Source organism: Nelumbo lutea, chromosome 1 (genome assembly GCF_056320005.1).
Source record: "Nelumbo lutea isolate HS-2025 chromosome 1, American lotus-T2T, whole genome shotgun sequence".
NCBI classification, from domain to species: domain Eukaryota; kingdom Viridiplantae; phylum Streptophyta; class Magnoliopsida; order Proteales; family Nelumbonaceae; genus Nelumbo; species Nelumbo lutea.
This window is the reverse complement of record NC_142684.1, coordinates 105448317-105472139: the sequence shown is the minus strand read 5'-3', so window position 1 is coordinate 105472139 and position 23823 is coordinate 105448317. Positions and strand designations below refer to the sequence as shown.

General features: G+C 39.1%; 1 protein-coding gene across 1 annotated transcript; it reads left to right on the top strand.

The window, feature by feature from the left end:
• The first annotated feature begins 6472 nt into the window (after nt 1–6472).
• LOC148876581 (AP2-like ethylene-responsive transcription factor AIL6) lies at nt 6473–12148 on the top strand. The gene is made up of 10 exons (XM_088969519.1): nt 6473–7059; nt 7201–7380; nt 7629–8193; nt 8321–8403; nt 9561–9569; nt 10235–10323; nt 10420–10493; nt 10580–10630; nt 10714–10790; nt 10986–12148. The coding sequence occupies exons 2-10, from the start codon at nt 7257–7259 to the stop codon at nt 11525–11527; spliced, it is 1614 nt and encodes a 537-aa protein (XP_088825645.1). The 5' UTR covers nt 6473–7059; nt 7201–7256; the 3' UTR covers nt 11528–12148.
• Nucleotides 12149–23823: the final 11675 nt, after the last annotated feature.

Genomic DNA, 23823 nt, shown 5'->3' with positions numbered 1-23823 from the left:
CTTTGATTACTATCATGAATTGGATGTATTGAGAATTTACTATGGGTCCAGATGCTAGATCTCAGCCACAATGAGCTATGGTCAATTTTTAACTGCCATTACCCAATGTTGGTCCTGAAAATCTGGGGTCTTGGGAGGGGTGGACTGAATATAGTCCTAACCTTGGCATTTTGTTTGCACAAAATGGCCACTCTCAGATTTGAACCCACAATGAACTATGATCAGTTGAAAGTAAAATTATGTACTAATACTGTAACATTATTTACTTCACGGAAGTCTTTAGATTGTATTTCTTCTTTCTCCTTTCTCCCATTAATAACATTTTATTTTGTGCCAATGGAAGGAAAAGAAAAATATGATTTCTTTCAAAATTGACTTAGATTACATGGTTTAGGCATATTTTCAGTACTTTTTTCTAACTGACATTATACAAATTGGAAATTATCTGGGGAATCTGGGGTCTTGGAAGGGCTGGACTGGGTATGGACCTAATTTTTTATTGTCTCTTGGCATAAAGTAGCCACTCTCACACTTGAACCTGCATTCTCATCCTGGTCAGCCCAAGATTCATTAAATATCAAACAGGAGGAGAAAATGCATGAAAAAGAACACAAAAAACTAAAAAACAAAAAAAAAAAAGATATATACTGAGAGTAAACAGCTGTGACTGTGTCCCCCGAAAACAATATATATATATATACAGAGAGAGAGAGAGAGAGAGAGTAGAAATAGCTTTTAGAGAGAAGAAATAAACCTTGGCCCTGCTACTGCACCTCCCTTTACCTTGAACCAACCCAATCTCTTTCCAACCAGCTTATGATTACAAGTAAATCCCCTTAAATGAAAACAAGGGACTTTGCAATCTTTAACCTGTACAATCCTGCCCACAACTCTGCCTTGGTTGATTCTTGCCATCCAATAAGCTTGGAATATACTGTGAGGATGTTCCTTCACAATTTCTTAATACTTCCAACTCCACATGATCTTAGATTCTCTATGCTGCAACAGTCAAAGTTCTTCTTTGTAGTGTTGGGAAGGGAATTCCAAGGACTTCACAGCTTGTTTCTTTTAACTAGGACTATTTTTTTGCTTTTTCCTGGTAATGTGATCAATGGTGGAGGAAGCCAAAAATCTGCCACTTTTGTTGTGAAGTTCTCTATCATGTCTTCTCTGCTCTTGAATCTCTCCTGAAAAAATTCTGTCATTTCTTTCTTCCCAAACAACACTACAATACAGATCCCTCATGCATTTCCTTAATTTTTTTACCTCTCTTCTTTGTAAGGGAGAAGAATCATGTTCTATATAGGCTTCCCAATGTTGATTTTGTTTGTTGGCAAAGGGGGATTTGATTCCATATTTGTGCTAGTTGGTGAATTCTCAGTACTAGAAAGTAGAAACCTTGTTAAATTTTCTTACTTGCCAGGAAACTCCTCTATAAGGTTTTAGTCTTCATGTCCTGACAGGATCGTTATATCCATCTTTTCTGTGATTAGAACGTGAAATGTGGAATTTTTGTGTTCTAGCACTTGATAATAATTTGCAGTTGTCAATATAAATGAAACAAATCTCGAGACTAATTAATGGGATTTGGTAACAGGTTTGGAGGCAATGCAACTCCTGACTTGCTTGAATCTAAGAAACAACAGAATCCGCAGTTGTTGTGCACTGGAGTCTTTAAAACTGCTCAAATCTTTAAAAAAGTTTTGGATATCTCCTACAATGAGACTGGTGCACACTCTATTGGCACCTCTAGGTATTTGTGCTCTTCTTTATCTCATACAGTAGGTGCTGATTGGAATGTCGATGCATTCGTTACTGATGGTGTTAAACCGATAAACTTTTAGGAAGCTGCAATGATTTTTAAATACCTGTACTTGAGACAATTAGATCTTGTGGGGAATGCAATAGTTAATAACAAGTTTAGGCTATTGCTGATCCATGGTCTTCCTAGTCTTAGTGGTTTGATGGTGATGAGGTACATTAGTCTTCAATTTTTGTATAGATGGTCATCTCTTTCCTTTTTCTTTTTCTTGCCCTTTTTCTTTAAGACTACAGGTTTCTCCCTGTCCTTTTGCTTTTACCTGCAGAGAATTGTACATGTAAATTACAGTTACCATGCTGTAACTCACCAAGGAATCCTATGTTTTGATTGCGGAATAGCTATTGACTGCGAGAGGTAGTATTAGTTTATTGTATTAAGTATGAAATATGAAATACTTTTGTCAGTTGACACTGTTCCTTTCTTCTCTTCTTCCTTTTTCTGTCTTCCTTGGAATGAGATGCTCATGTACCTAGTATGAAATACTGTCACTCGTATTTCTTCCTCTCTTCTTTTAGTCTTTCCTTTCAATGATTAAACGCTTCATTTCTTGTCTAGTTCTACCTACGTGGGCGTATACTACTACTTTAGAAAGTACATGTGGGTACTACTTAGTACCAACTACCAAAAGCTATTTGTCAAAAGGCTAGATACTCCATTGGCTACCCAATTAAGTTGGATCAACTTTATCTTTCATATTCAACCGTACAAAGAGGATATTGATGGACCATTTGATCTCTTTAGCCTGAGACTTTTTGTGGATCCCAATTCCAAACCCTTCAATGTGGGTCCCAATTTCATTGAATTGGGTCAATGAAAGAGGGAGAAGAGGAAAAGAGAAATACAAAGGAGTCCAAGGAAATGATGGTTTAGTGTATTAATATTAATAGATGGACAGTGGACAAGATTAGTTTACTTTTAATTTGATTGTTTTGCAGAGTTTATTACGCGGAAGTAAATAATCTTTATCTTCGAAATACCATTCTCATCATGGTCTTAGTCTCTCAGATGAAGACCGAGGCTCCATGGAGATAGAGCCCAAGGCTCCCACAACTAGGCTAGTCATAATTGTTTTTGACCGTTCAACAATGTATTGCCGTTCTGATTGGATACCACAATCATTGACACATATTTATATAAATCCATATTCTCTCTGCTTCTGTTCATTCCCAAGTTGTCTCCTGTTCCTCTGGTACCCCTTTTTTTCACTTTGTGCAGAAATGGGTTCCATTTCCAGGAGACGACGCCATAGTGATAAGGTGAGGATTGTTCATTCAGTTCATACTGGCCTAGCCTATGTATGCCTTCGCTAAGCCAATAATTTAACACTGTTACTTGAATTTGAACATTTGTTGAATTAGTTGCTTTCAAGCTTTAAGCTAACAAAGACCCAGACACAGACCCAGAGAATTGATCCATCCCAGACAGTTTGAGTGTTTAGAGCTTTAGACTGACTTTAGCAGCTTAAATGCTTCCATCTTACGTCCTTGGAATTAAAAAATACTAAAGAAAAGAAAAGGAAAAGAGGGAAAGAAAAATACCCTGATCCAAAAGGAGGGGGAGGTGGAAAAGGGAGAAGAGACTAGAGAGGGAGAACAATGAACAATGGCTGTTATTCTGTATGGTGTGGACCCCGAATGTCTGGTTTCTCTTTTTGGGCACTGTCTAATTAAATAAAACCCTTTTTACGAGATCATAATCTATGCTCTAAATTTTTAATTACGGAAATGATAAAATATTAAATAACAAGTACCTCACCTGAATAGTGGAATTTGCATATTTGTCTGAGGGTTTATAATAATAACACTGGTGGAAGGGGACATGCACGTGCCAAAGGGAGTGTTTGTATTATGTAGAGGTCAGGATGGAAGCTGCATGCGCACGTGCCTTACAGTCCAATGGCTTTTCAAAAGAAAAAGAGTTTTAGGGTGTGTTTGGAAGGGCTTCGGTTTTGATTGAGCTGTTACCATATGTCCGTTTGAATGCAGCGGCTTCTGCTGTTGTACGAGTCAATAGCCTAGAAGTCATGAAGCCCTGTTTGATAAAAAACTAAAAAGTACAAACCAACAATAAGAGTTGATGAGAAGCGGCTTTGTCAACACTGGGTGAATTTAAGTTGAACTGAGCTGAATAATTGGTTATACTAGCTTGACTCACTGAAAAATCACAAGGCTCAAGCTAGAGAGTTGAGATCGACTTAAAAGCTTGTAAGTTTGAGTTTGACTTTGAAACAAGCTTCTTATAAATATAAAAAAAATATATATATTTTTTATTTTACATATAAAAACTAAAAAAGTATTATATATAATATTTTTGTTTATATATATATATACTATTTTTATTATATAAACTGGATTAAGCTTGTGAACCTTACAAGTTGAATTATATTAAGCTTGAAATTGGTTCGATTAGAAAACAAACTTATATATTAGACTTGAATTCAACTCAAAGCTCAGTTTAGACTGAATCAAGCTTGAAAAAGCTTGGTTCATTTTCATCCTAATCAATGCAGCTCATTCACCATAGAATTTATATATATAATCTCGACTAGAAAACAAACAATTGAATTCAATTCAAAGCTCGGTTTAGACTGAGGCAAGCTTGAATATCTTGTGAAAGGCTTGATTGGTTTTCATCTTAGTCAACGCAATTCTTTCACCATAGAATTTGTCACAAATGGGCTCTAAAGTTAGCTCCATGGGAGAGCCAGCTTCTTGGGTGAAGGAAAGCATAGTTGGGCTTTTCGGGTTTTTCACCAAAAATTAGATTTTAAGCTTTTCATGTGGGCCCACCACCTTGTAAAGCCAAAGCCGTTGGGGTGAAAGCCCTCCCAAACGAGCACTTGATCAGAAGCGGTGGCATTGACAAACGACAATAAGAACGAGTACTATTGCAGCCCAGATCCCCTGAAAGCAAAGCAAAAATGGAGCAAACACCCTAATGGTAATGGATGCTGCTCTCGGGGGTGTTTTGCACGGTGTTTGCTTTCACAAAAACCCGTCTCTTATTATTATTGTGCCAAGTGTAAAAGCATTTCTCAGTCTCCCTCCTTTTTGCAAGCATCTTTATATCTCCAAATTCTCTTATCTCTACAGACGGAAAATAAAATAAAGAATTAAAATAGATTGGAATAATGATAGTGCCTCCCCATCTCTCTCCAGGCCCATCTCATCCAGTATACAATGCGTACAATGATAGCACGTGGGCCCAGCTTACCTGGCCCATAATAGTATAAATAATACATCCCCTCCTTAGTCCTTACAGACAAAACAATTATATATGTCTTTCTTATGCTTCCTTTGTCTTCCACATCTCCTCTTCCTCGTTACTCTGCTTCCACCACGTCCACCCCTCTCACCTCTCCCGTTTTCCTTCTCACCATTTATGCTATTCACCTCTCTCTCTCTCTCTCTCTCTCTCCACGTACGTTCTGTTCAGGGGAATCAATATTGATAGATCCACACAAGAAAACCATCGACGGCCATCAGATGGGCTTATTCTGGGCCCCAGAGCCCAGGTCCGCCAACTGACGTGCATGCATCCGCTGGGCTGAACTGTTGGAACAGAAAGTGAGATACTAGATACTACTACATCTACAAGAAGACAATAAAGCATGGGCATTGGGCGGATGGGCCTTTCTTATCAGCAATCGGAGGACCCTCACCAGAAACCAAACATGTTCTTTAATCCGTGTCAGGTGTCCTCTTCCGACACGTGTTTGCATCTGCAGCTGTACACGTCTCTACAGCTGGGCCCCATTAAAGAAAGGGGACGACCCATCACCCAAGTAGCTGGTGGCCGTAACCAAACAAAAGAACTGTGCCCGTAGTCATATCTTCCTTCGCCCCATCGTCTTTGACTCTTTGTTTGTTTATTATTTTAATAGTTTCTGCGCCTGGGCCCCCTGCTGAGTGGGCTCCACCCCAATCCAACACCCCTTGTTTCTGTAATGCTCTGTTCCACACGGAAATGGAACAGAACAGGGTGCGCTCGTCTCGTGCATTTTCTGTTTCCGGAAAGGACCGATACTGCGTGATCTTTGCTGTCAATGTCAGTTGTATCCCTATGCTCTTTACCCCGAAATGACCAATCTAACCCTTTCCAATCATTAAATTATGACGCCCAACTCCTGAGGGGAACACCTGACTTACCCGACCCCACGCTTGGGTTGACTGTGGCCTTATTCTGTCCTTTTCCCCATGGCAAGGGTAGCCCCGTAATTTCGATCGAGTTGGCGGGAAAACCGGGCACCTGGTTTCCCAGTTTCTTCGGTCTGACTCCCGAGTCTGAACCCGGCACTAAAATCCAATCTGACGACGCTCCCTCTTAATTTCCGGACAATGCCCGGTTCTCTCCCTCTCGCCACGGCCCCATCTCCACCTTTTACCGTACCGGTGGGTTCGCTGCACAACTCAAAAGCATGCCTTTCAAAATGACAATATTACCCCTACGATCTCCTGACGTTGCATTCCATCTTTTTATCCTTCGGGTCAAAGGAGATAACGCAGATATACCGTCCGAGCCTGACAGATCGTGTTGCTACTTAACTCTCACTCTCTTTGATATGTATGTGGTGGGAATAATGAAGGGCAATTTGGTAATTTGGATCACGTGTTTGATTCGGTATAAAAACGATCCGAGTCGAGTCATACAGGAGAAGGGAAGTTCGCCGCCTGATCTCCCGCAACGTTGTAATGTAAACACTTCACATTTGTTGGGCGGCAAGGGATCGAGAAACCACCGCTAAACCCTCCCGTTAAAAACCTACACCTGGTGATGATTCAGCTCTCTCTCTCTCTCTCTCTCTCCTCTGTCTTTTCTTTCTGAACTACGACCTCCGACAGTCCTTCCCCGTTTACTCTAGATGAGTCCATGGATTCAAAGGAGAAAAACTCCATGACAGACGACTCGTCTACTTCTGCTTCACCTCCTTCTCTTGATCTCTTCATATGTTCTTGAGAGGAACACTCTTTGTCCTTGTTCACAACCCTTTTTTAGTTCTTACTCGAAAACCCAGCTCGGGAATTTATATTTTCAGCTGGAGGTGATTGAATTCCTCTCGTAAAGTTCTTTCTCTGGTGTACCTGGTGATTGCTGGGCGGTTTGTCTGTGTCTTTGGAGTTTCTCGGACGTTTTAACTACCACTACTACTACAACTAGGGGGAGCTCCGAAGATAGCTGAACTTTTGTGAGGTTTTCGAGAACCCCGGAAATGGCGAGTGCTGGAAAAGGTTAACCAGGTATTTCCATTTTTTATACAGCCTGCAACCGTAAGTTCCCAACGCGCTCGGCTTCTTTTTCTGGGATAAAATCGTAGCTCGTTTCGTTTTTCCCGTTACTGCTTTTAAAGCTTCTCTCATTTTGAGAGTTTTTATTTTTAGGTTTTAAAAAGGAAAAGCTGCTGAGGAGAAGAGAAAGCTTGTAATACTGACGAGACATGGCGCCGGCGGGCAACTGGCTTTCTTCCTCCGCCTCTCCGTTGGAGATGCTGCCTTCATGCCAATCTTCGATGTCCGACTCCTTCCACCAGCACTTCTTCTTCGACAGCTTCTATGGAAACGGTACAAACCCAAAACCCTAGAAAATAATAATGACAACTCGCTTATATATCATTCCACTTTGCAAAAACGCCTTTGAGCTCACGCGGTTCTCGCTTTTCTGCGAGTGGACACTGCATTAAAACCGAGTTTCTTATTCTTTGATGGAGCAAGAAAGAAACCATTGATAGTAACAGTGCCTGAGATAATTACTTCTCTCGTTAAGCCGCTGTCGCTGATATTTCAGTTGAGTTTTCCACTATTGTTTGCAGACTGGGCAAGTCTCAAGACCCAGATGCCATACACAGAAGAAGAAGAAGAAGCCAAGGAAGTGAAGGATGTGAAAGCACATAATGCTGCTGATACGTCCATGCTCGCGAGCTTAAACCCTCAAATCCAACATACAGTACCGAAGCTCGAAGACTTTCTCGGTGGCCATTCTTCGTCCTTGGCTCGATATTCCGACAGCCAAACAGAAACTCAAGAGTCGTCGATGACTAACGTCTACGAACAAGGATGTTCCAGTCTCTTCGCTGATCAACACCATCATCTCACAAGCATGACTGCAACGGCTGGGTTTCAGCCGACCTTTTCTGCTAATTCTGGTTCGGAGGTCGACGATTCCGTGTCGGTTGACGAAACCCAACTCAGAGATTTAGCGGGTCACTCACTTGAGTCAGGTAGCGAGATGGTATTCTCCCATGCACCGCCTCAGTCCCTGTCACTGGCGGTCGCACAGAGCTCGGAGAAAGCCGTGGTACCGGTCCAGTTGGAATCGTCTAAGAAGGTTACGGATACGTTTGGGCAGAGAACGTCGATTTACAGAGGGGTCACAAGGTAAAAGCCTGAATCTAGATCAAAAGATGATGAAGCGAGTGCTTGTTTCTGTTATTTGGAAGAAGATACATTTCGGTTTCTGATATCGAACTTGGTTTTTGTCTTCACGCGTGAATGGTCGATGCAGACACAGGTGGACGGGGAGATACGAGGCGCATCTGTGGGATAACAGCTGCAGGAGAGAAGGGCAGACCCGGAAAGGACGGCAAGGTAAAACTTTCCCTCCATCGCAGTTCAGTTCGATTTTTCAGAGTGGACACATGAGAATCTGCGGTTGCTGGGGTTCACTTTCCATTGGATTTTGATATTCAATTCATTTGCAAACGTTATTTTTTTCAAGCGTTGTAGCGACAAGTCTCTCTGCGTGGGTGGGTGCGTCACAGGTACAGGTTCTTTCATTTGTGCTGTTTGTTTCATATGCCGCCATTCTATGTGAATGTGATGTTTGACGAGACCCCGACGTCAACTTTCCTCTCTGTTCTACTTCTGCAACTCTCCCTTTTCTCTCTCTCTCTCTCTCTCTCTCCTGGGGGGGTAGCTTGCTCGTTTGATGACAAGGAAATCTCCCAAAATTTTCTGTCGGAAATATTTGATATGACAGCATCCGAATACCAGACACCAAACGTCTGAACCCTGCTCTCTCTCTCTCTCTCTCTCTACAGTCTGCTGCACTAGAAGCTATCATTAGTGGAGTTTTTATCCTGGCTTTTCTATGCATTAACCATCCATGCATAATAACTATGTCTGGTTATGATTCTGATTCCTGGTTTCAAGGTTTACATTATGATCTTTGCATTATCGGGGTTGTTGAATGATCTTTATCGCGGTAGATGCAGCAAATAGATGATATGAATTGCCAACAGCTAGAACCAGGCAGGATAATAAATAACCATTTTCCTGCAACAGTCGAAAAGGGATTCCTGTTGCTAATTGCTGTAAAGCGGAGGGGAGTTATTGTATAATTTGTCGCTTGTCATGTCGATGCGAAGCGTCTTTGACCGTATTTAAATGTCATTCGACACTCACTGAAATGCTTAAAATCTCTCTCTCTCTCCCCCTCTGTCCCGGGTAAAAAAAATTTCTTCGTCGTTTCTGTTTGTCAAAAAAGGAAACTAGAATATGGAAAAATTTGTTCAGGTGAGTTGAAATTTGTCCTTCGTATTTCCTTTTCTTTCGATCTCTTCTTTTTCTATTTTTCTCTTGTTTTCACCCTCATTTTTTATACTTATATGAAGGGGACAGAAAAGGAAGTGGGAGTAGAAATTTTTTACCATTATTTTGACTGATGTGCCTCCATTCTGGCTTTCTTCTTTTTTGCATGTAACATGGGATCTCGCTGTCACTCAACGCTGGATTCGATTTAACAGTATATTTGGGTAAGTCTGGCTTTCCCTTTTGTCAACTCCTTTCCCCCCAAATCCTGGAAAAAGATAAAAAGGAAAGGAAGCCAAAGATATATTGCAGAAGTGGAAAATCTTTTGTTGGATTAAGAAGTGCAACAAGCTATGAGGCATTTCCGTGACAGTCTAGGTTGTTGTGCTGCGTTTGGATTGGTTGTATGAATTATTTGCCAAAAAAAAAAAACAGATTGGTATGAATTGGATTTTGATGACGAAACTGTAATTGTCTAGTCCCTGAATCTCCTATTCGAGTCCACTTTTTCTGTTGTGGGGTTTGAAATAATCTAAGTTTCTTTTCCCCTTCGAAATGATTCTGGGGATGCTTATTTCATTTCTGTTGGATTGAGACAGGAGTTCAGGTCCAGCTCCGCTTATGCAATCCAAGAATAAGACAGCCGCTTGTTAAGCATCGGAATAAGATGATTTTGGGATTTTATATTAAAATCACCACATTATTTGTCCTTAACAAATGCTGAGCAGCAGGAAAAGAATCCATTATATAATACATGATTTGCTGGGTTCAAATTCTGTGAAAAATCATTAAAACAGGCTGTATACGTGAATAAAAGAGTGCATAATTTCTCTTATATTAATTGACGATGATGCCAATGATGACTAGAACTGCGTTGTTCTATGATCAGGTGGATATGACAGGGAAGAAAAAGCAGCCCGGGCTTATGATCTCGCTGCTCTTAAATACTGGGGTCCCACCGCCACCATCAATTTCCCGGTATTTACATTGCCGTTCTTATATTTGATTAGATGGCGAAATTTGAGTAAGTTTAGTTGACAAAGTTTCCCCTTTCCCTTTCAATTTTTTTTTCAGGTTTCTGATTATACCAAAGAATTGGAGGAGATGAAGAATATGTCGAGACAAGAGTTCATTGCTTCACTCAGAAGGTTTACCCATTCTCTACCTGTTTTGATGTTTAGGGTATATGGTTTACAAGTATTTCTCAATTCATGATTCTTACAACAACTTTCAGGAAAAGCAGTGGTTTTTCAAGGGGAGCCTCAATTTACAGAGGTGTGACAAGGTAAAGACCAAAATCTCAATTATATTAAACTGTCTGTTTGGTCTGTTTGCAATTTTATCATCTAAGCTTGTCCTATTCTGCAGGCATCACCAACAAGGGCGATGGCAAGCCAGGATTGGACGGGTAGCAGGAAACAAAGATCTCTATCTTGGCACATTTGGTGATTATTATTTATTTTTATTTTACTTCCCTTTTGATCGGGTATTCATTCTTGTCATGGAAATGGGATGACAGTCTAGGGACCCACTAAATTGACCAAGTGTTTAATCCAATGGTCCATGCCATCTTCTCTGGGTTTTTGCTCTCTACATTCACCAGACTAGACTACTCACTGGGTTGTTGAATGCATGATCAGGCACAGAGGAGGAAGCAGCGGAAGCATATGATATAGCAGCAATAAAGTTCAGAGGGGTTAACGCTGTGACCAACTTTGAGATGAGCAGATACGATATAGAGGCCATTACCAACAGCGCCCTCCCCATTGGGGCTGCAGCCAAACGCCTGAAGCTCTCCTTTGAAACCTCAGCAGATCAATCCTTGGACCGTAACCTCCATGATAGGCAGCCTCAGAGCAGCAGTAGTAGCAGCAGTATAAGCTCCATGAGCATTGTTCCTGCTGCTCAATGTGCTATCCCAGTGGATGCACCGGCAGGTCTCTATCATCAGAATCTCCACCACCTTCACTCTGGCACAGGCGGTTCTCTAGATTCCTCCACATCTACTTCACCATTGGCATTGCTGCCACCACCCCCACCGTGTGGCCGGAAATTTTTGTATGGGCTGAGTGCACCCATCGACATAAATGGTCACTTCAACGTCACTGACAATCCTCCCCAACTCCAAGCTCAAGCTGTAGTTAGTCAGCAGCCGTGGAATGTGGCATCTTCCTCCTACTGACTAGACGTTTGTAGTTTCACTCTTTATCACTCCCGAGGCCCCAAGTGCTTTCCCCTCTCACTCTTAGTCTGTGAGGTGTGGAAATTTACAAAATGTGCCGACTGCATGCATGCTTATTGCTCAGTCACAGACAATTTCTTTTTTTATTCGAGGTTGGTGCCTTTTGAATTACAACAGGACAGAGTCATTAAGTTTTGAAATGTGAATCTGGGTGGGGCTCCTTTTTGTTTTTCTGGGTTTTCTGTTTTTTTTTAATTTTCCTTTTGGGGAGTCTCCACTCTCCAGTCTCCACACTCACAGTTCCGCGTTCTTTAAATTGTACCTCAATAGTCCTCACTGACTTTCACAAATGGGAAAAGAAATATGAAATGTGAGAGCGCTACTCGCTACCATCCAACAGGCCAACCTGCTTTTTATGAAATCACGAGTCACCATTCAAGATGTTTGTCCACACTCTATACCATACATTCTCATTCTGTTCTTTAGCTTTTGGCCGTCTGTCTATTGCTTTTGTAAATTGTTTCCTTGGACTATACTCTGGAGAAAGAATGGATCATGGATGGACTAAACTATGGAGTGGCTCTATCTCTATGGTTTCGGTGGTTAAGTGGGTTTTGCCTTCAACAGCAGTATTTGGATGATGACTATTACAGTGTGTGCGAACTACTAATATCTCCCTTTTGTCTATGCATCTTTAATCTGATTTAGATGTCGGATTCAACTGGTTATATGATGACATATGTCTGTGGCTTGCGTACAAAATTGCCAGTGACTTTAACTAAAGACTAATAGTTGCATTCTTCCAAGTTTCGTCAACGTTCCGTTAGAGCGTTCCACAGATTGTTTTTTGTTTTCATTTGTTCTGATTTCTGAAATTGCCACATCACAGGAGTCTCATTGTGATATGGGCTCCCAATGCACAAGGTGATGACTGATGGGCAATTGGGCACGTCTGTCCCACTTTTATGGTGGGTCCCGGTCTCATGGTGTGATGTGTTAGATCAAGCTGGTAGGGGTTGGAATGTATATTGTTGGCAGGAGATCCCAATTGATAGACTGTGGGTGGGGTGCCCCCACAGTTCATCCCCTCCATGATTTGGGAACATCTCCCAGCTTGTAAGGAAAGAACAAACGTTGTAATAACGACTATTTTCGGTAAGAAGAGAATTGTGAGAGACCAAACAAGAGCACATAAACAGAGAAACAAGAGGAAAATTTGTGTAAAGCTTAAACAGCTTAATAACACAATATTCAGCTACAAATCATCTGTACTCGGTTAAATTCATGGGGAGATATTTTTGATATGCAGTTTGACACCGTGCTCTCAGTATGTTTGCACAATTTTACGTTGTGGAGATCTAGGCTCAGAAATTGCTGATAGTTTGTTTTTTTTTGAGAAAACGGTTCTGCAATAGCATGTCATTTTCTCAGAAAACCTTTTTTTTTTGGGATATTGATGGTAGGCGTTTTTCAATGCCACATCAACATAAATAAATTTCAAATGCGACACAGGTGTAGGGCTGTTCATACTCTTGTTCCATTTAAGCCTCTGATGTGGGCTTATATGAATGGGTCTTAAATAATGATTCTTCCCAAGTATAATATAATGAGTTAGCAATAAAATGATGCCAAGAAAAGGTCTATTTGTGATCATTGGCCACATATGTGCTCTCTATCTCTAGATTTCTTACTAATGTCGGTGTGATGAAATTGCCTTCTGGGTTGCTAAGATTAAACCGTATATGCTCAATTGGAGATTGCATTTTCCTCCATATTAACTGGAAATGAAATACTCCGAGCACCTGGGATTAAGAGGAAAAGATAAAAAGAGAGTATGGACTGGGTGGGTTACAGGAGTAGACGCTTTAATTTATTTAAAATTTGGGTAAGTCATGGAGTCGTGGTGATGGGCCAATGGAAAGAGGAACATTTTCCATATTCCCACACGGCCACACTTGGGCTTAATAATTAATATTCTCTCGGACGTCGCAAAGTGGCTTTAGTTTGAACTGGCCGGCGGCAGCCTGCATCATTAAAACGTCAAAATTGCACTGTGCCCAAGTCTGAACGGCACAGAACTTATGGAAGCATCAAGTGTGGAGTTGGGAGAAAGTAGGTGCTTACATCAAATCCTAGAGGTGTCAATTGGACTGTATTTGATCCCATTCCAAGAGTCTTACTTCCTAATGGATTGGACCCAATTTTATTCAAATCTATTCCAGTCCATTAAAATGTAAATGGATTGGATTGGATCCAATCAAAACCGAATTAAATATCAAAAATTATATAAAATCAATTTTTGTATTAAAAAAACACTTCTGTAAAAATACTGTCTTTGATAAAAGTATTTTATAAAAGTGCTTTTACAAAAGCACTTTATTGAAAGTACTTTGTAAAATTGTTTTTATAAAAATATTTTTAGAAAAGTACTTTCATAAACTCTTAGAAAAATACTTTTGTAGAAGTGCTTTTGTAATAGTACTTTTATAAAATACTTTTGTAATTCGTTCATAAACGTTCTTTTATAAAAGTGCTTTAATAAAAGTGTTTTCTTAAAAGTGCTTCCATAAAAGTACTTCTATACAAGTGCTTTCGTAAAAGTACTTCTACGAAACTACTTCCTTAAAAGTGCTTTCATAAAAGTACTTTTGTAAAAATGCTTTCATAGTAGTATTTTTTATAAAAGTGCTTTCGTAAAAATACTTTTCATAAAATTACTTTATAAAAGTGCTTTTGTAAAAATGTTTTCTTTAAAGTGCTTTAGTAAAGGTACTTTCATAAAAATAATTTTATGCTAGCTTTAGTTTTGATTGATTTCAAATTGGAAAAGGGTTTGGCCTCATGATCGGATTATTGGAAATTCGATTTAGGTCCAATTCAAACCAATAAAAATATGAACCAATTTATTTTGGATTGACCCAATCCAATAATTATAATAGACCGTCCAAATCCGATTTAATAAGATTTGGATCAGATTTGATCCAAACCAAAACCAGTCGATTGACACCCCTACCTATGATTATCCAACAACTAATCAATCAGATCCACAACATAATACCTAAGCAGCAACCGGCTTTGTCATTGTATCACCAGAGTATAGCGGGGTCAATAGGACTGGATTTGGTGCAATCTGATCCAGTTTAATGTGAAATCATTACAAATGGATCAAGCCCAATTCAATCTAATGAATATTTTGGACCATTTTGTATTAATTCAATTCAACGACAAGACTGTTCAATCTATTCAATTTCGTTTTAAGTTAGATTGGTTTCAACTCAAACTCGGTCCATTGACACCTATATTCTTATCTTATATTAATGGATCAGATATTAGCTTAATCCAACCCAATCCAATATACATTTATTATAAGCGGACCAGGTCCAATCCAATCTAATAAATATTTTAAACTGGATTGATCTAATCCAATATGTCTTATTGGTCCATCTAATTTATTCAAATTGATTTTGGACCAGATGGGGTCCAATCCAAAACCAATCTATTGACACCCTTAACAGAGAGAGGCTGATTACAGCAGTTGGATCAGCATGAAAGCACAATAAGCAGTACATACCGAATGCTTTAAGACGAGCTCATGAGCTTGGGATCAGCAGAGTTCAAGTCTTTATGGACGCTCGACAAGTGATATACAATGCATGAATAGATAAATCAAATGGGATAAAGAGGCCTTATATGAAGAAGTTTTGCATCTCAGGAAACTCTTTACAATCTGTGAAGTAGTATATATTTCATGGGAAAAGAACTCCATAGCCCACAATGTGGCTAATAAATCCAGACTAGACAAACAGAATATGGAATTTCATGATCAAATCTCAGATTGGTTGAAAACTTTGTTATGTAATCAACCAATCACAGAACTTTCTTGTAACTCTTCCCGTTTGAATGAAAGTTGTTTTTTGTTGTGCCAAAAAAAAAAATGAACCAGTGTTTTAAGACTCGGATCAGAGCAAAAATCTGAATGCTTTCTAGGGGTTTTACAGGTTAACTTGATGGTTTGTCCATCCAATCCACTGAAATCATCATTTGATCGGGACCCAGAAAAGCTACCGGTTCCCATTTTCATGGTCTGACCATCGGATCCGGGCCAGGTTTTAAAATATTGATCCTCGTTCACTCTTCGGTAAGTTATTTATCCGGGTAATTGCACTTACCTAAATTGTGCAGGTAAGTGCATTTACCCATGTTCTTTTATTTCTTAGGTAAATAAAATAATGACTATTTTAGCTATAAAAAACCATTATTAAAAGGGACAATTTTATCCCTTCTAAATATTGACAATTTTCCCCTCAACTAGAAAATTTACTTGTTCACCTAGGAGATGGGTATCACTTGCCCGGGAAGTGATACCCGATACTCAGAGAAAATAATTTTTTTATCAACCTACATAAATCTGAAAAAAGAACACAAAATTTCCTCTCAGAATCCAAAAAGCAATCAGACCCAGAAGAGACAAAATAAAAACCAATGTAAAAAACTATTCACATGTAAAATCTATATACAGAACAATTGAAACACTTGAAGTTTTTGTAACACCGTAAGGATGGTATCCATCCAAATTTTACTAGTTTGGAGGATGTGTAAAACACTTAGTTAGGTCTGTATTGCGACAAACAGTCCATTCAGCAGGCAGAGCTGGACCATTGCTCCAATTAAGCCCAATAATTATCTCGCACCCTTTATAGACAAAGTCACTGATGCTAGTTTCCGCCACTGACTTAGACAATCCAATTAAGCCCAATATGCTTTAGAAAGATATGAAAATGTTTGAATACGCCTGGGAAATACAAACAAATAACATAAATATATTAATAATTGATGGAGGCCCATCACAAGAAAGCCCATCTCACCCCTAGGAGCGGCAACTCTAGGATAAGAATAAGGCAAGAAGTCAAGATAGAGAAGGAGCCAAGAACCCAAGATTATCAAGATTAGTTCAAGAAAGATAAGCAAGAACAACTCAAGACTCCCAAGACTATCAAGATTAGCAAGACTCCAAGCATCATCAAGATTTCCAAAGACTTCCTAGATTTAAGCATAAAGAACTACCAAGGAGATCGGACGGTGGAAGATCAAGCCCAAGAATTCCAAGAGGGTTCGACCTTATCAAGACAGCTCAAGAGAATCAAGATCAAGATCAAGATTCATGTTCTTTCCTAATTATTTTACAATTTCTCAATGTATTATAAATACTGCTATTTCCTAGAATTATTAATCAATTCATACTTCAGATTCTCATAGTTTCTTCTAGTTCTCTTCTTTAAGTTTTCGCCACTTTTTCTCTCTCTTAGAGAATTCGGTGTTCGCTAGAGGCTAGCGGTCGCTCGATGCTTGCATAGCCAGCTCCGGTTTCCATTGTTTCGACGCTGCGTCAGGTGGTATCAGAGCAGGGAGTTCACCTAGTCAGATGGCCAACCAAGATGGTAGCAGTCGCAACCCACCCGGTGACGGAGATCAGGGGTTCCTAGCTGTTTGGAGAGCGATTGAAGAACAACGTATAGCCACATGTAACATCGAACGACAGTTGGCAGAGGTGACTGAGCAACTGCAAATCTTGTTACGGGAGGTTGTCCCACAAAACCGGGAAAATCCACAACAGATTGAAGGAAACAACCACGACAGACCACCCATCGTTACTGTGTCCCGACGTCCAATTCTTAATGATCACAGTGATGATGATTTCGAATTTGGTGGTGCTCCAGTTCTTCCCGGCAACGATAGAAACAGTAGAAATTGGCACAATCAAGGTAATTTCAATTCCCGTAGGAATAATGATGAATTTAAACTCAATGTAGATATTCCTACTTTTAGCGGAGATCTTGGTATAGAGGGACTTTTGGATTGCATCACAGAAGTCGATAGGTTCTTTGATTACACGGAGATACCAGAGGAACGAAGGGTAAAACTAGTAGCTTTCCGATTAAAGGGAGGCGCATCTGTTTGGTGGGAACGGATGAGAGAGGCCCGGATGAGAGAAAGAAGGGGTCCTGTTCGAACCTGGAGGCGCATGAAACAATTAATCAGAGGTAGATTTTTACCTCCTGACTATGAACAATATATGTTCGAATCTTATCAGAGGTGTGCGCAGGGTTCTCGCAGTGTTAATGAATATACATCTGAATTTTTGAGATTAGCTGAGAGAAATCAATTATCTGAAGGTGATAACCAGCAGGCAGCCCGTTATCTAAGCGGTTTGAGACCATCCATCAGAGATAAAATTGGTGTACAGATGGTTCTCAGTGTGCAAGAAGCAAGGAACCTAGCCTTGAAAGTAGAATTAATGTTCCAAGACAAGGTACGTGGTGATAATTACCGCTGGTACAGCGAAAGCAACAACAGACCGGCAACTGTCGATAGGAACAAATCAGTCCCGACAGTACAACCTTCTCACCCGACAAGCACAAGTAATGCCGGTAAGGCTACTACAGGAGGACATACTCGAGATAACCCTTCCAACTCTCCTAAACTCAGTAATTCTTATGCAAGGTCTGCTCCTATTAAATGTTTTAAATGTAATGAAGTAGGACATAAATCCAGTGACTGTCCCAGGAGGAAGGCAGTTAATATGGTAGAAAGGGAGGAGGAAGAAAATATTGAGGAGGAAGTATATTGTGGATCTGATGGAGAGGATGAAGAGGGTCCATATGAACATGAGGCGTATACTTGTGTGGTAAGAAAATTAATGTTGTCCTAGAAAAACAATGATACTTCTCAAAGGTACAGATTATTTCGTATCAGATGTACTGTCAAGGGAAAATTATTTAATTTAATTATTGATAGTGACAGTCAGGAAAATATTATTTGTAGGGATGTCATCCAACAATTATAGCTGATTCTTGAAAAACATCCCAACCCATACACAATTGGGTGGATCAAGGAAGGAGGCGGCGTACAAGTGGAAGAACGCTACATGATACCTTTTTCAATTGGTAAATACCATGATGAAGTATATTGTGATATTGTAGATATGGATGCTTGCCATATTTTGTTAGGGAGGCCTTGGCAGTTTGACATAGATGCAAGGCACATGGGTAGGAAGAATACCTATCAACTTGAAAAAGAGGGTACACGTTATACTTTGTTACTCATAGCAGAAAAAATATATTACAAAGGCACATGAGAATAATTTCCTTACTATCACCCATCATCATGCTGACTTTGTTAAAGAATGTAAGGATACTCATGAAATACATTTGTTAGTAGTAAAAGGAGAAGATGTTAATGATGAAAATAAAATTCCAGCTGAAATACATGGACAACTAGATGAATTTAATGATGAAGTTCTAGAGGAGTTACCAAATGAACTCCCTCCCATGAGAGATATACAACACCATATTGACTTTGTTCCAAGTGCTAGTCTACCTAACCTCCCACATTACAGGATGAGTCCTAAGTAGAATGAAATCTTACGGGAAAAGGTAGAAGAATTATTGAAAAAGGGACACATTCAAATCAGCATGATCCTTGTGCAGTACCTGCCTTACTTGGAGATTGTGTGTCGACAACAGGGCCATTAATAAGATTACCATTGGGTACAAATTTCCCATTCCTACGTTGGACGACATGCTGGACCAACTAAGCGGAGCTGTAGTTTTCTCAAAAATAGATCTCAGGAGTGGATATCATCAAATCAGGATCCGTCCCGGAAATGAATGAAAGACAACCTTCAAGACTAGAGATGGCTTGTTTGAGTGGTTAGTCATGCCCTTTGGACTAACCAACACACCCAACACTTTCATGAGGCTGATGAACCAGGTATTGCGCCCCTTCATTGGTAAATTTGTGGTAGTCTATTTTGATGATATTTTGATATACAACAAATCTATCACTAAGCATATGTGACATATTAGGGAGGTCCTGCAAACATCGAGGGAAAATAAATTATATGCTAATTTGAAGAAATGCATCTTTATGAATGATAATTTATTATTCCTAAGATTTATTATAAGCAATGATGGAGTAAAAGTAGATGAGGAAAAAGAAAGCCATTAGAGAGTGTCCGACCCCATCCACTGTCACAGATGTCAGGCGATTTCATGGGTAGGCAACCTTCTATTGGCACTTTATTAAGAATTTTAGTGGTATCATGGCTCCCATTATTGAATGCTTGAAAAAGGGTAAATTTCAATGGGGAGAAGAACAAGAGCAAAGTTTTGCTCTCATAAAAGAAAAATTATGTTCTGCTCCTGTTCTTGCCTTACCAGACTTTAATAAATTATTTGAAGTTGAATGTGATACCAGTGGAGTTGGCATAGGGGCTGTATTGTCCCAAGAGAAAATACCAATTGTTTTCTTCAGTGAAAAACTATGTGAGGCCTGGAGAAAGTGGTCTACTTATGACAAGGAGTTCTATGTTGTGGTTAGAGACTTGAAGACATGGGAATACTATTTAATTGCAAAAGAATTTGTTCTCTATACTGACCACCAGGCCCTAAAATATCTTAGTGGGCAAAAGCAATTGAGAAGTGATTTATAAGCCAGATGGTCTGCTTTCCTAGACAAGTTCTCATATAAAATTGTGTATAAGACAGGACAGCAAAATAAAGTGGCTGATGCACTTAGTAGGCGTGTAGCTCTCATCAAGACCCTTAGTGCAGAGATTGTGGGTTTTGAGTGCCTAAAAGACTTATATGCCCAAGATGAAGATTTCCAATAGGTATGGGAGAAATGTGTGAATAAGCAGCCAGCAGAAGACTTCTTTATTTATGATGGGTTCCTTATGAAAGGGGAACAACTGTGCATCCCTTGCACTTCCCTCCGTGAAAATATCATCAGGGATTAGCAGGACACTTGAAAAGAAGGGACGTGTGTACCATTGTAAGCAGGTGCTATGTTTGTCAGACAGCTAAGGGACAAACCCAGAACACAGGTCTCTACATGCCCCTACCCATTCCTACTGCTATATGGGAAGACCTATCCATGGACTTTGTGCTAGGCTTGCCAAAGACCCATAGGAACATGGACTCCGTCTTCGTGGTGGTTGATAGATTCTCAAAAATGGCTCACTTCCTCCCATGCAAGAAAACAGCAGATGCATCCGCTACAACCAAACTATTTTTCATGGAGATTGTCCGCTTGCATGGGGTACCCAAGACCATCACTTCAGATCGTGACACACAATTCCTCAGTCACTTTTGGATGACCCTGTGGAGGTTGTATGATTCATCACTTAATTTTAGCAATACAGCCCATCCGCAGACAGATGGACAGACAGAAGTGGTAAACCGGACCTTAGGGAATTTAATTCGCAGCATATGTCGAGAGAGGCCAAAACAATGGGACTTCACCATAGCACAGGCTGAGTTCACCTATAACAATGCAGTGCACAGTTCTACAGGCAGATCACCATTTTCCATTGTGTACATGAAGGTCCCTAACCATGCACTGGATTTAGTAAAGATTCCCAAAGTACCCAACGCCAGTATCTCAGCAGAACAGATGGCAGAACAGATCCAGTCCATCCAAGAGGCTGTGAAGCAGAAGCTAGAGCAATCCAATACCAAATACAAGATGGTCGCAGACAAGCACCGCCGGTATCAAGTGTTTGATGTAGGTGATGAGGTTATGGTCTTCTTAAGGAAGGAAAGAATTCCCGTGGGTACTTACAACAAGTTGGAGCCCCGGAAGTATGGTCCATACATGATCGTGAAGAAGATCAATGATAATGCCTATGTAGTGAACATACCAGATCAGATGGGTATATCCAAGTTCAATGTTGCTGACCTTCACTAGTATTTGCCAGAGATCACACTTGCCTATCCTAATCACGACTCGATGTCGAGTTCTCTCTAAGTGGGGGAGAATGATGGAGGCCCATCACAAGAAAGCCCATCTCACCCCTAGGGGCGGCAACTCTAGGATAAGGATAAAGCAAGAAGTCAAGATAGAGAAGGAGCCAAGAACCCAAGATTATCAAGATTAGTCCAAGAAAGATAAGCAAGAACAACTCAAGACTCCCAAGACTATCAAGATTTCCAAAGACTTCCTAGATTTAAGCATAGAGGACTACCAAGGAGATCAGACGATGGAAGATCAAGCCCAAGAATTCCAAGAGGGTTCGACCTTATCAAGACAACTCAAGAGGATTAAGATCAAGATTCATGTTCTTTCCTAATTATTTTACAATTTCTCAATGTATTATAAATACTATTATTTCCCAGAATTATTAATCAATTCATACTTCAGATTCTCATAGTTTCTTCTAGTTCTCTTCTTTGAGTTTTCGCCACCTTTTCTCTCTCCTAGAGAATTCGGTGTTCTTTGCTAGAAGCTAGCGATCGCCCGGTACTTGCATAGCCAACTCCGGTTTCCATTGCTTCCACGTTGTGTCAATAATACTAAATGTAAAGTTAAATTAACTATGAATGAGATATAAATACATGAAATGCACACTTTAAGCTCAGTTTAGAAAGAGTACAAATACAAATGTATACAAAATAATATAAAATGCAAGGTTTTGTACTCTACAAATTTGTATTTGTACTCCTTCCAAATTGAGCTTTAGTGAGGTATAAGTACAATAAACAATACTAGAACTCTAGAAGATGTACATAGCATACAATAATTAGCACTCTATTTTAGTCTTTATAATTATAAATTTCATTTTTTATTATATTTTGGAAAATTTTTATTTAGTATTTTTATATAAATAATCTCTATTTTTTAAAATAATAAATATATTTTATTTTTTAAATACAATTGTTTATTTTACATATAATTTTAAAATAAAACATATAAATCATTTAAAGTAGATAAAATAAATTATTTTTATAGTTTTCAGTTTTTAATAAAATTTTTGGGGAAATTAACTATTAAATTATTTAGTTCAGTTTTTATAATTATAATTTTCAATTGTTATTAATGTTTTAAAATATTTATTTATTTATTTATTTAGTACTTTTATATACATAATAACTCTATTATTCAAATAATAAATATGTTTTCATTTTTAATATATAATTTATATGTAAGGTAAAATACATAAACCATTTAAAATAAATTAATTAATTTCAGAACTTTTAGTTCTTATTAAATTTTTTAGAAAAATTAAATTTGAATATGTCATCATATGAGTGTCTGATGCGCCTTTGTATCAATGAGTATCAAGCCACATCCACCAATTATAATGTGATACGCACATATCATGCCAATATACACAACTGGCAGGATACACAGAATTGTAACATATCCTGTGTCAGTGAACATGGATATGTATCGTACATACTTTAATCCTTAGGTCACACCTTGATTGAATAATTGACCTGCTTGATTGGGTCCCTGATTACAATTTACAAATTACACCATATAAATTAGGGTGTTTAAATATATGAAAAGTAAATTGACCATCCTGACCTATGCGTCCAAAGTGTTAAAGGTGTCTTCGCCCATTATAATTTTTGAAAAATGCCTTTTTTCCCTCAAATGTTAATTTTTATCTTTTTTATTTATTAAAATTTTAAAACTGAAATAAAAATATAAATGAAACCTAAGATATAATTATATATTATTTATTCTATATAATATAATATATATTTTCTAACCCACCCATCCTCGATGGTTGAACTGTTGACTCGTAGCCCAGAGCAAAATGGTTATGCCTCTAGATAGGTTTTTAAAGCACTGATTTAATAAGGGTATTCAAATCGAGTAAATTAGGTTTCTACATAAACGGCCCATCTTGTTTATGCCTCACGGAAAGATTATTCCAGTTTCAATTGCAGGGAGAACCAATTCAAACGGATGAACAGTCTTTTTTTTTTTTTTTTTTTGGTACTAAATGAATTAAGCTTCATTGATGTTGGTCAAATAAGAAAGAGTTTACAAAAGAGATATCACCATTCCACCAGAGGGACAAAAAGGGAGGAAGGAGACCTCTCCATACACCTCTAGCTGGGCACAACAGACTAGCCAGTTTATGGGCTAGAACATTACAAGACCTATGAATATACGTAAACACAACGTTCAAAACTCCTAGAATTCATAGTAATATCATGCAAGACAGGTTTCAGATAGAAAGGGAGTCCAATAGTAGACACTATAAGTCCGTCGATTAAAAGCTTACAATCCGAGAAGAGACACTCTAGTACAGTCCAATGATTTTGCAAGACGGAAATCTTCAAGAACAACTAGAGCTTCAAAGAATATAGCAGAGCAAGGCAGGCACGTCACAGTCGCAACAGCTATGAAACTATTACCAGTACCCAGAATCAGAGCACCAATACCAGCAAAAAAACCTTCAAAAAACGCCCCATCCACAAAGATCTTTGCAAAACAGTTGAGGT